Below are 12466 nucleotides of genomic sequence, written 5' to 3'. Positions count from 1 at the left end.
AATATCTGTAAACCGATTACATATAAGCTATATTTTTTTCAAGTCAGATTGTAATCGCACACCATTTGCATATATCTGACTGATCACATTTTAATTATGTCTAGTCAAAAATGCATTTGCAGATGTCAAAGATGTAGTAATAAATTGTCAAATGAAACCTTTTACAAATCAACTGCTGAGATCATGAAATCAGAAAACGTAAAGAAACTCTGAAACTCATTACTTGAACTGTACACACATGCTTAATGCGTAGATTCAACTGCATTAAAAAAAAACACCAATTAACAAAGTACCAAAATCCTTTCCTCAGTTTCTCAGTTCAACAAGGACCTAATTAAAGTAGCAGCATCAGCACATGAGGCTCCCTCCACTGTCACAGTCACATAAACAACTTAAGCCGCTAATTACAAGCAAATACATGTTTTTCCACTGAGTATATGTGAGACATTCAGCGATGACTCGTGCTGCCACCTATCCTTATATATCAATACAGTAACGTAGCTCCGACAGCTTTCCCTTTCATTTTATCCCCATACACTTTATAACAAGGTAACCAGCATAAGTCAGCCATGACAGCCTCTTCAATTATGTGACACTGGTGAAGAAAGGCACAATGGATCGGTGTCAAAGCTGTAGGAAGCCATAAGCCAGCCAGAAAACTCAGGCCGCCCATCTGTCAACAATCTCAATTAACCACTGCACAGACAGAGACATGCTGCTCTTTAAACAACAAGGGTCTCTGTCACGACGGTGGGCGAGACCCCATTTTTACAAAAAGAAAACTGTGTATTCAAGATAGCTGGATTGGTCCATCCATCAGCAGGTGGAGGGGGGGAGTCAAATTGAAATCTGACATTTAGAGCCCCAACGCCTTTGCTCGCTGGCACTGATATGAACTATAGCAAGTGACAAATTGTTTGTATCAGGCCTGTCCCTGGGTGAAGCCTCTGATAATGTAAGGGTTGAAATAGGCACCCTTGACATTTCGCTGAAAGGTCAGGTTTTGTGTTCATTTATGCTGGCTTTTTACATACAGCCAGCAGTGGGGATGAGGATTATTGTCATGATCTGGATGTGTGCCAAGTCATGAAGGCTGCCTCATTTGTTTTGACTCTCAATATCAGGACACAGGGAGTCATGCACAGCAATGACAGACTGTCAGGAGCAAGATCACAGAAGGAGGTTTCACTGAGGCCGTCTGCTGATCAAAATAGTGTCACCTCTGTAAAGTTTCACCTCCTTTGTGCTTCTGTACAATTTTTCAAATAGCTGATTTAATTAGCATATGTATAATATGCACTGTCTCCTTAAATTTCAACAAAATGGCAAAGTATAACAATAAATACGAAACTCATTACTCTCTCTGCGTGTGTGAGCAGATTGCTGACAATTTCTCCAAACGTCCAGGACTGATTTGTTTGAAAGCAGGGTGTTCGTTTACAGCTAAATTAAGAGACCTTTCTATGATTCATTTAACTTCTGCACAAGACAAATTAGTGTCTTGGATCCGAAGCTAATAAACAGCTGGAAGCGGCATCAATATGTACATGGTCCTATATTATTGCTGATAGTCTTTGTGGCTTTTTTGATTAGCCATGTTCCTCAGGGAACAGTGGGGTAAATTGGGCAATTTTCTTTCATTCTTTGTGGCTGTTGGAAACCGGATACGATTAGATATCCAGCAGATTGTCTGGTTTTTAACAGATCTTGCATGAAAACCTGACTATTTTTTAAACAAAATGGGGGTCCATGCCCTAAATGTACCGTTAGTTGCCCTAATGAAAAAACAAAACAATATAATGACACTATTGATCTTTTTATCTATGGATCTCAATAAGGCAAAGAAGGTAATTGCTATAGGGCCCCGAACCTCCAGAGGCCACTAAAAGCCACAGGTTTTTGTGTAGATAATTGGCTTGTCAAGGCAAAACTGTCTACCTAAATGTCTTAACTACATTTTTAAAATAATATAATGGATTACTATGGACATTTTATATATGTGTGTATCTGTGTTGAAGAAGTATCTATATAAGAATTGAGTAGCAATATATGTTTGAATTGTTTGATTTAAGACCTTGATTATTTTTAGCTTACATGACTGTTTCTCTGACATTTATTTGTGTTTAATGAAAGTCTCAAATGTGGGGCCTTGGACCTCGTCATAGTCTGGCATGGGAATACTGTACTCATAACAAAAGGGTAGGACGTAAGGGCCCAGAAGGTCCTTTTTGTCCTAAGGGCCACATTGGGTTAAAGGAATATTTTTCTACTGACAGTTATATGAAATGATCCATACCACTCTTATGTTTGTGCATAAAATATAAAGATGTAGCCAGCGGGTGGTTAGCTTTACATATCTCTGTCAAAGTGTGTCAACATCTAGCATCAGCACCTCTAAATCTCACGATTTAGGGTCATCTAATATCTGGTTTGTTTGTTTCGTACAAAAAAAATATGAAGTGTATGAACAAGTGGTGGTTTATAGGAGGGTTATTTATTGACTGTTTGTATAAGTGTTTGCAGCCCAAGATGTGATGACAACAGTCAAAGGATGAAAGATGCAACTCTTAAAATACATTTAGTTCAGCTGTGCCTACATGCAAAGCAAACATTTACACAGATTGGTTAATGCTACTTATTTTTGCATTAGGGCCCTATAACAGGTGGATCCTCTTATGGAATCCTTTAATGTTTATTTTCTCAATACAGACATTGAGTGTTGTATAAATGGGCTTTAACATCGATTTTTCATATTTTCTTATTCAGATAATCAGAAAGCATGTTTATCTTGTCATGTCAGCTGACTTCATTGTTTTCACCTTTGCGCTTCCTGGTTTGTAGTGAAGCGCTATTGGACAGTTACACACGCATTTGGATTCTATTGGCCCGGATTCACGTCAGTCATCAAGGGGGCGCGCTTTATACGTTTAACACAAGGAAATGGAATTAAAACAGCCGTTTATTGTCATTGTTCACCGAAAGTTGTCGAGTTTCTGAGTCAAAATGTGCAGAGCCGTGTTTCTCCTTGCTCTCACCGTGTTAGTGTGCCCAGCTGCGGAGGCGTTGGACAATGGGCTGGCGCTGAAACCCACCATGGGCTGGCTGCACTGGGAGAGATTCATGTGTAATACCGACTGTTACAAAGACCCCAATAACTGCATCAGGTGAGAGACATCAGAGAATCCATCACAGCCTGCATGAGAGTGAGCTAAAACACAAGGAGAGCTGTCATATCACCGTTACTCAAGTCCTACTAACATGGTCTTATGGCATTAATTCAGCTTATCCTTAAGATATCTTTATTAAATTACTGTTTTAACACCACATAGTTATTCAATGAATACATTTTTTCAAGATTCAAGGCTTTATTGTCATTTGCACATTAGCTAATATGGCCGTAAAAAACTTAGGTCACAGGTTTCTCCAACAGTGCAACATATATGACATAGAACAAATAAAACAGATAAAATAGTGCAAGAGAATGTTTTGATATTTGCCAGTAAAACCAAATACAATAGAAATAGTGTAATGTATGATATATATGGGAATATATGGGAAACTCCTGAATGCATTCACTGTTATAATATGTACTTTTCTTACATTTAATAGTAGGAGAACGATATACAGTGCATTGTGTACAGGAAGTGAATATATGAACTAAAGAATCAAATCTATGGAGAAATGAAACAAAATTGAAAAGAAGCCTCCAGGTTTTACATAAGAAAAGACGTGTTGGTCATTATGATTTATTACAACAAACTCGTAACATGGTCGTTATTTCCCATGCAGTCAATATTTTATATTTATGACACATATCTTGTAATTATAGGATCTTTACTTCATAATAGAGAAGATGTCTCAGATGGATAGTTAATGAGAAAAGAGACCTGTGATAGTTAAAGGGCATAGAAAGAAATTAGACAAGACAGCAAGAATATAATGACACCATGTGATTTAATTTGCCTTTATTTGTTATTTGGTTGAACGAACTGGGAGATGATGATCGCGGTGTCATGTGAAATGTAATAAAAGAAAGTGCTTTATGAACATGAAATATAAAAGTCTGCACACATTCCAGTGAAGTAAAACAATACATCTGTAAGGTAATATGGGAATACACAATGAACAGGGTCAATGGAAAAAAAGATAAAGAATAAAAACACAGATGAAGAGTGAACATAGTGCTGAAATTAAATATATATATGTTTAAGTGTTCTCCATTAATCAATGAATTGTTGCCCATCATTATTTCTTAAAATCCAAGGTGACGTCCTCAAAAGTCATGCTTCGTTTGACTTTGTACCAAAACCCAATGATTTTCAATTTACTATGTACATTTAAAAAAAGCAAATGTTTGATATAAAAAACTGGAAGCGGCAAATATTTGGCATTTTTGCTTGAAGAATTATGACAATTAAAATATAATAAAAACGGAAAAATGTGTGTTAACTAACTGAATCAAGACTATATTATTGCACAGTCATCTTAACTCATTGGAAAGGCACAATTCAGATTCAGGTTATCCTACAGGTCTAATCTCTTCTCATCATTATAAGATGATCATTCATAATTAGGGCTACAACTAATGATTGTTCCCATTATGTATTCATCTGCTGATTACTTTTTCTTGATTAACTAATACAACATTCAGTCTACCAATCAGAAAGTAAGAAGCAGAAAAAACCACATGTTTTCAGAGCCTAAAGTGGTATATCCAGATCCATCTATATACTAATGACAACGAAAAGCAACAATCCTCAAATATGAGAAACTGGAACGAGCAAATGGTTGGCATTTTTGCTTCAAAATAAACTATTTATCATCAAAAAGGTTCAAATGTACTTTCTTACAAAGGACTGATCATTTGCAGCTATGAGTTAGTAAAGTGTCTTTTATTGTGAATGCTTCAGAACGAATACAAGATCCTTTATTCTTGGGATCTCTATGTTGAAAAACCCACTTCCTATGCACAGAGAATATTGTTTTTCTCCCAGGCAGAGCTAGCCATCAAAGCATTCAGAGCAGCAAATATCAGCCTGTTGCATATATTGTTATTGCCCAATATGATTTGACAATGAAACACAGAAAAACTGGCATTTGTTTTCATGAGAATAGCGTGCATTTGTGTCTGCCATATTGCCCCGGCACATGACATTGAACCCCTGAATCTGAACTGATACTATCAGCCCCGCCTTTCTCATCCTGTTTCCCTGGCAGTGAGCGCCTGTACATGCAGATGGCAGATGTGATGGTGAAGGAGGGATGGAAAGAGGCTGGTTACGAGTACGTCTGCATCGATGACTGCTGGCCCTCCCACCAGCGGGATGCCAAGGGCCGCCTGCAGGCAGACCCCAAGAGATTCCCTGGGGGCATCAAGAAACTGGCAGACTATGTGAGTACTACGTACAAAAGAGGCACTGGGATTTAATTATTATTAATGCTATGATTCCTCGACGGACCTCAAAGATAGGAGGATCACATATACTTGTTTCAACAGCTGGAAGAATCAAAATGAGAATATGTACTGGGATATGGCTGCTTATATTATAGTTTCCAGTCTTGGGGTATATAAAGGTAAAGCATGTCATATTTAACACTGTGCCGATATATTCTGTTCCATGGAGTGCAGTGTTAACAAATCTGTGGTGCAATGCGTCTACATTTTTTAATATTTGACAAATAACAGGTTTGGGAATCGCTCGTTCAACAACTCGAGAAGTAAAAGTGGTTACACAGTCATATTACATATTCATTATACATCCACCTGAGCCAACCTGCAGGTATTTACATAATGAAGGGGTAAGGACCAGATGTAGAACCCAGGTCTCAGATTTCACACCGGTAGAAAATCAGCACCTTGAGCTAGGGGAGATAACGTAGGCATTTATTGTAATACGTAGCAGTACACTGCCGTTACCCCTCTTTGCTAAAGACACTTCTCTCTTGAGTTGGAGGCCACTATGACAGGTGGATTTTGACACAGGCAGACAAAAAGCAATAATCACCAGAAATACATATACAGTATTCGGTCCCACTATTATTAGAGCAGAGCTGATTTGGAACAGAGGCGTCATGTTTTTAGCTATGCAACGTCGCCACCTATTGGTCAATATCCATAATCTGCCAAGAACACGTCTATTCTTTAAACTAAATCATTAATTGAAGTGTAATTTTCTCTTTTAAGGTTCATTCTAAAGGTTTGAAGCTGGGTATCTATGCAGATGTTGGGAAGAATACATGTGCTGGATACCCTGGCAGTTTGGGGTACTATGAGGCAGACGCTCAGACTTTTGCCGACTGGGATGTGGATCTGCTCAAATTTGACGGATGCTACATGGACTGGAAGTTGCTGGGAGAAGGTGAGCTTTCTATTGTGTAATATAATTCATAGTCATATGAACAGGGAAAGGCCGGTCCCCAAATAATCCAAAAAGTAGTCCTGGAAAAAGTGCTATGTAGAAATGTAATTAAAAAAGATGGTATACAGAATTGTATTACTTCTTCATGAATGTTCTGGGTCCATTACTCAGAACATCCATGGACCCACAAGAAACATCATTATGTGCCCTAATCTTACCTTTTATGATTTATTTTCTATTGAAGGCTACATGAACATGTCAAGAGCACTGAACAAAACAGGAAGAAGCATCCTCTACTCCTGTGAGTGGCCTTTGTATGAGTGGCCTCACAAACAGGTAAGAGAGAAGTTGTATTTTCTTTCCCCAACTTTAAATTAGGCTAAAACAATAAGGCGGTTCATACTTGTTGTGTTTTTTTTAGCAAAAATCTAGTAGTTTTTCTTACATTAATTTGTTTTTCTTCTAAAGCAAAGTGCAATAAGTGCATTCAAACCAAGTAGGAGCAACAGCTTGAAATATATATATCCTCCAGAGACCCACACATTCATTTTTGTCCTCAATGTTTGTTGCATTGAGTTGTTGTGCTCTAATGTTGTCTAAATGCACTTGTATGTTAATGTTGTTTGTATACTATGCTTCGTATAACTAACACCCGATGATGTCCTATACAAAGGACACACAATAAAACAAAAATTAAAATATTATTTTTTTAGTTTGTTAGTCATTATGTTAATACCACCCTAAAGACTTGTGTGATCAAAACAAAAAGGGACATTTGAAACCTTTTTCTTTCTGGGTCTCAGCGGGATATAGATACAAATTGGGTCAAACAAATAAGTAAAATGTTTAGTGCTACAGTCAAAGTGCTTATAGATTAAAATAACATAAATGTATCATGTTTTACTTTCTTGTCTTAATCAATTCACAATAAATTGAGAAAAATATTGGTAGATTATTTAATAAAATATAACGTCTTTATCATACATTATGGATTTGTTTTTCTTCATAAACTTTACCCTCTAACTATAATAATGTATAACTCTATCCACTGCTTGATGACACCATGCATGGTACGACATCAAAGAGCCTCTCTGTGCTTCCAGCCTGACTACAAAGCCATCCGTGAGACGTGTAACCACTGGCGCAACTTTGATGACGTGTACGACTCGTGGAGCTCCATCAAGTCCATCTTGGACTGGACTGCTTCTCATCAGGATATCATCGCCCCCTCGGCCGGGCCCGGGGGCTGGAACGACCCCGATATGGTACTCTGCTCAAGCTCAAGTTTGACTTCAAAATAAGCTACACCCGGTGGCCTTCAAGTACTAAGCTGCTTTATTATCAATTTAAAAATGTAGTTTACCACTTGGTATTTTTTGAAGACAGATTTGTATCCGGAGGTCCACTGGCACTTTAAGAAATAGTTTGAATTTTTATAATCTAGCTTATTTGCTTTCTTAAACAGATATATGAGAAGTTTGATACTACACCTCTGCAACAGCTGGCTATTATATCTGAGAAAACGTATAAAAGTTGTATCATACGCATGTTGCTTTTGTTTTTACATCCTTTTATAGATTTATTGCCAGGGCTTTGAAATAGTTGTAGTACCTTCCGTAACTGTAGGAATATTCACTCCCATAAAACAGTACAACTGAATTGATGGTACTTTTTTTATGGCCACTTTTCTCAATAGTAGGTTGTAGTACTGAATATTGTCTGTTATCCGAAATGGCCCTGTTATCGTCACATTTATGGTTTATTCCTCCAGCTCGTGATTGGGAACTTTGGCCTCAGTCATGACCAGCAGGAGTCTCAGATGGCATTATGGGCAATCATGGCCGCCCCTCTGCTCATGTCTAATGATCCGAGGGACATCTGCCCTCGCTCCAAGAAGCTTCTTCAGAATACAGATATCATCGCCATCAGCCAGGACCCGCTGGGCAAGCAAGGACAATGCACTATCAAGGTGGGTGAGGGGTGACGGAGCATTATCACTTTCTGGAATAACAGCTGTGTGGAGCATTAGCCATTATCTAAATCACTTGTTTGACAGGTGGACAATTTCGAGGTGTGGGAGAGGCCTCTGTCCAAGAAGCGGCTGGCCATCGCTGTGCTGAACACTCAGGAGATCGGCGGTCCTCGGGGGTTTTTCATCAGAGCAGCTCCTGGCTGGAAGATCTGTGACCCCCAGTGTAACGTCACACAGATCCTCCCTCAGTACAAGGAACTGGGTGTTCAGACGCCACATACCAAATTGGTTGTATCCGTCAACCCCTCAGGCACCACTCTACTGACTGTCACTCCCACCAGCGACTATGCTGGGCTTATCCTGTAAACCTGGTGTTTATGCACTTCATCTGCTTTCACTTGATTGTCTGGGGTCAAAATATGTTGGTATTTTGGGTGTATTTTTGTATTAAAGATTGAAGTCTACATTACTGACAGGAACATCTTATATCAGGCTGCTCTTACACTTGCCTCTTGAATATGTTGCATCACTGGAAAAAATTTGAGCATACTGTGAATTACCCTGAGTGACTCATGTGCAGGAATGAGTCCTTCAACCCTAAAATTAGTTGGCATTTTAGCACACCCAATTTCTCAATGCAAAGTACATTTATTTTTTGGTTAATGACTGAAATAGCAGTGGTGGTTTCACATTCTGTCCCTAAACAGTAATCACCTATTTATGTATAATATATGCTCCTAAATCTTGAAGATACCTAAACATCACCATGCTTAACACTAGTCCAGGAATCCAAGGTTAGCCTTTTACTTCCTCTTACATTATTTAAGACTGAATAAAACGTTCGTGGGTTTGGAGGCCAAAAAAAAAAGGAGAAATCCCATTGCCTTTTTGTCCAAGCAACCAGTGCAATGTTTAGTTTGGGTTCTGCCAACAAGAAAGTCCGCCCTGCACATCTGTATGAAGCTTATATTCAAGACACCAATGGACTTGCCACACATGATAAGCCAAGTGAAACAGATTCAAAGGAAACGGCCAAACTCCAAATCATGTTTCCATACATTTATTGAAAATAGTGACAATTTCCTCCAGCAGACGAGCCAACAGTTTAAAACTGGATGACCTGGCCCTGTAAGAGAAGAAAAACAAAGATGTTGGTTAAAATGATGCTTAGGCATAGTAGAACAAACGTGTGGTTCACTTTCGAGTCTGGAATGAAATATAGTATTCACTGGAGAATTATGAAACTTTTTTTTAAATGATGTTTAAGATTTGTTGTCATAACCCATATTCAAAATAAAATGCCTCTGAGTTGGCATCTACGCATTTAAACCGAATAATTCATGAACAGTTTGAAGTGGATTTTTTGATGAACCAATTTGACAAAGAGGCTTATGTAATATAAACATTTTAAATGTATCTGGGTGAAATAACACTAAGTATTTTTTTTTTTTCTGACTTTAGGGGATAACAGAATAGCAAAGCTTCTTGATTTTGCAAGTACCATCCAATGTAGTACTGAAACAATTTGAATGAAGCATCAGGTCAGAAAAGGGTGAAACCAATCTGAGGAATTCTCAATATTACAGCGAACGCATCAGTTAACCAAGTAGTTACTCCATGTAAAATGCCAAACTATTACACACAAAAGGTTGTGCAAATTGACCAATAATCACTGACTACACAACATGACTTATTACAAACAGAATACCTGTCAAATAGTTCAGGGGCAAGCCAGCAGTGGGTTTGACGTTATAATGCATGTTATGGCGTAAACTCTCCAACTGCATTTAGCATGCTATATTCACTGCTTTTTTTACAAGGCCTTTTTATGTTTACATTAATTCTTTGTTCGCCGAGTTCAGCCTTATAAATGATCTAACAGGTGTATTTTCTGGGTCGTTTAGTAGCTGCCAAATCAAGTTTAATAAAAATGTGCTTTTTCTAAACCACATGATACCTAGTGTCATGTGGGCAGGATATTTTAACAACTCAAGATGTCGAATATTGAGTTAAATTGTTCAACAAAAGTGAGACAATCCCCTATAAACAGGTAGAGCTCATCAGCCACAGAGGACTTAGTACGTTTTAGGTTGCGCTGTATAAAGTTGACCCTCACATCAAGTAACTGTTCCCTTCAGAAAGCATTGAATCCTATTGAAAAGTATTAATGACTGTGCAATGCAAGAATGCCTACCTTTCTCTTCTTGTCACCACCCAACTCAAAGTGCTTGCATCTCTTGATGGCGAGCATCCTCTTGGATCTGCAGTTGGGCTCGACGCACTCCAGCCTCAACACAATCTTCTTTGTAGTCTTGGCCTGAAAAGACATCATTCATTGAGACTTATTCACACACACAGGGGTGCAGAACATGACAGACCTAAAGAGCACTATACATACCTTTTTGCGGAAGATGGGCTTGGTCTGTCCACCATAACCGGATTGCTTTCTGTCGTATCTCCTCTTACCTGCAAAACATACATACAGTTAGGCTTTGTCTCATGACAACTCATTCACCATACAGATATGAAAATGATCAAACTATACATAAATTAACTTGATGTCTTTCAGACTCAACAAGTTGAAGAAATATCATAGCAAGGGGTCAAATTAAAAACATAAAGTGGACCCTTATATCTCTGCAGATATGATATCAGTTCTAATAATCATTTGGACATGTGATGCCAAATAACATGTGCCATTGAAGTATTTTCTTACATGCTTCGTTTGACCGACAAGTAATTTTTTTACTAGCTCATGTTGTTATTCATTTCACACGACATTGTTTTCTATGCATCCCATCGGATGATTTATCCAATATGATGGACTCCATTTGTAAAGAAAAAAATATAACACAAAGCATAATTTACCCTGTGCGTAAAGGGAATCCTTTCCCTTCTTGTACTGGGTAACTTTGTGAGGCTGGTGCTTCTTGCACTTTTTGCAGTAGGTCCTGCGCGTCTTCGGGACGTTCACCTGGACAACACAACATAAACCGTCAACACATTTGAAAAAACCCTGGTAGCAAACAAATATATCCTGAATGATGATATATATATATAAACCAATAATTCCATTTGGAAGATTGACAGACGAAAACCAGAGAATGTCAATTTGGTATAAGACACTAAATGGATGACACAACTAAGCTATGCAAACAAATTGCATTGCTTGAAATACCTATCACTAATATTAACTGGGTAAACAGAGTACCCCAGGACCTTATAAAGTTAAAATAAAGCTTTCGGGTCAAGCTAACACATTCAGGAAATTCACATTCGCAGACATAAAGCTCGTGTTTAGCATTTAGCCGTTAGCGCCCCGGTCAGTGTTAGCTAGCGAGCTTAACATGTTAGCAGTGTAGCTATTCAACGTGAATTAAGAACGAAATATTTACGTTAACATGGGACGGTGCAATAATATAAAGGTGAACATGCTAGTGTTTACCATTTGCTATTAAGACTGACATGTAACATTAGCTTATCTGTGAAGAAGAAAGGCCGGTTTTAGTAGTAGTGAAGCAGCAGCGTTTTACCACGTACATAGCTAGCTTACTTTAATGACAATCAAACAGCCTAAAATGTAAACAATGTGACAAATACTATCATGGTTATGTGTATCAGACTATTGTTAATAGATGTGGGTAAACTACAAACGATAAATATTGTTCAATCGTCAAGATTGAGTTAGATTCTGTAAAATGCATCCGTGGAATAGTTTCCTACCATGGCTGCGTCCCGATGCAGAGGAAGAGAGAGAGATAGAGGCCGGAAGCACCTCTTAATGTAGTGCCGAGCGGTGACCCCACACCGCCTCCTCCCCTTTCTCCGCGGGCCGTACACTGCTCCCTAGCGGCGGGGCATGTCAGGAGGACCACAACTCCACACCAACAAACCAGAAACAAAACGGCTTTAACACTTTAATACATTCTTGGAGTAAATAATGTAGTCTTTGCAGAACTCAATGAGCTAATGAAGGCAAAAGTTGTAAGTCACAATGTTGTTTATAGCCTCCTTGCAATACCCAAACTTGCAGTGTACTTAATTACAATATCTCATTTAATATAGGTGAAAAGAAGTTTAATAATCTGCTTTACGCACATATGGGTCAGTGTTAATGTTTATCCAGCTTGCACTT

At 38.4% G+C, this 12466-nt stretch overlaps 2 protein-coding genes across 2 annotated transcripts; one reads left to right on the top strand and one right to left on the bottom strand.

Annotated features, from left to right (window-relative positions):
• The first annotated feature begins 2911 nt into the window (after positions 1 to 2911).
• Positions 2912 to 8800, top strand: gla (galactosidase, alpha). The gene is made up of 7 exons (XM_010793346.1): positions 2912 to 3164; positions 5218 to 5392; positions 6185 to 6359; positions 6604 to 6695; positions 7463 to 7624; positions 8131 to 8328; positions 8416 to 8800. Exons 1-7 carry the CDS (start codon positions 3004 to 3006, stop codon positions 8695 to 8697), a joined length of 1245 nt encoding a protein of 414 aa, XP_010791648.1. The 5' UTR covers positions 2912 to 3003; the 3' UTR covers positions 8698 to 8800.
• A 575-nt stretch (positions 8801 to 9375) lies between these two features.
• rpl36a (ribosomal protein L36A) lies at positions 9376 to 12148 on the bottom strand. Its single transcript, XM_010793345.1, has 5 exons — positions 12055 to 12148; positions 11200 to 11305; positions 10730 to 10797; positions 10526 to 10648; positions 9376 to 9457 (listed from the first exon to the last, which is right to left on the bottom strand). Exons 1-5 carry the CDS (start codon positions 12055 to 12057, stop codon positions 9437 to 9439), a joined length of 321 nt encoding a protein of 106 aa, XP_010791647.1. The 5' UTR covers positions 12058 to 12148; the 3' UTR covers positions 9376 to 9436.
• Positions 12149 to 12466: the final 318 nt, after the last annotated feature.

Source organism: Notothenia coriiceps, unplaced genomic scaffold, assembly GCF_000735185.1.
Source record: "Notothenia coriiceps isolate Sejong01 unplaced genomic scaffold, NC01 NC01_scaffold00037244, whole genome shotgun sequence".
NCBI classification, from domain to species: domain Eukaryota; kingdom Metazoa; phylum Chordata; class Actinopteri; order Perciformes; family Nototheniidae; genus Notothenia; species Notothenia coriiceps.
This window is presented reverse-complemented; position numbering and strand designations above follow the sequence as displayed.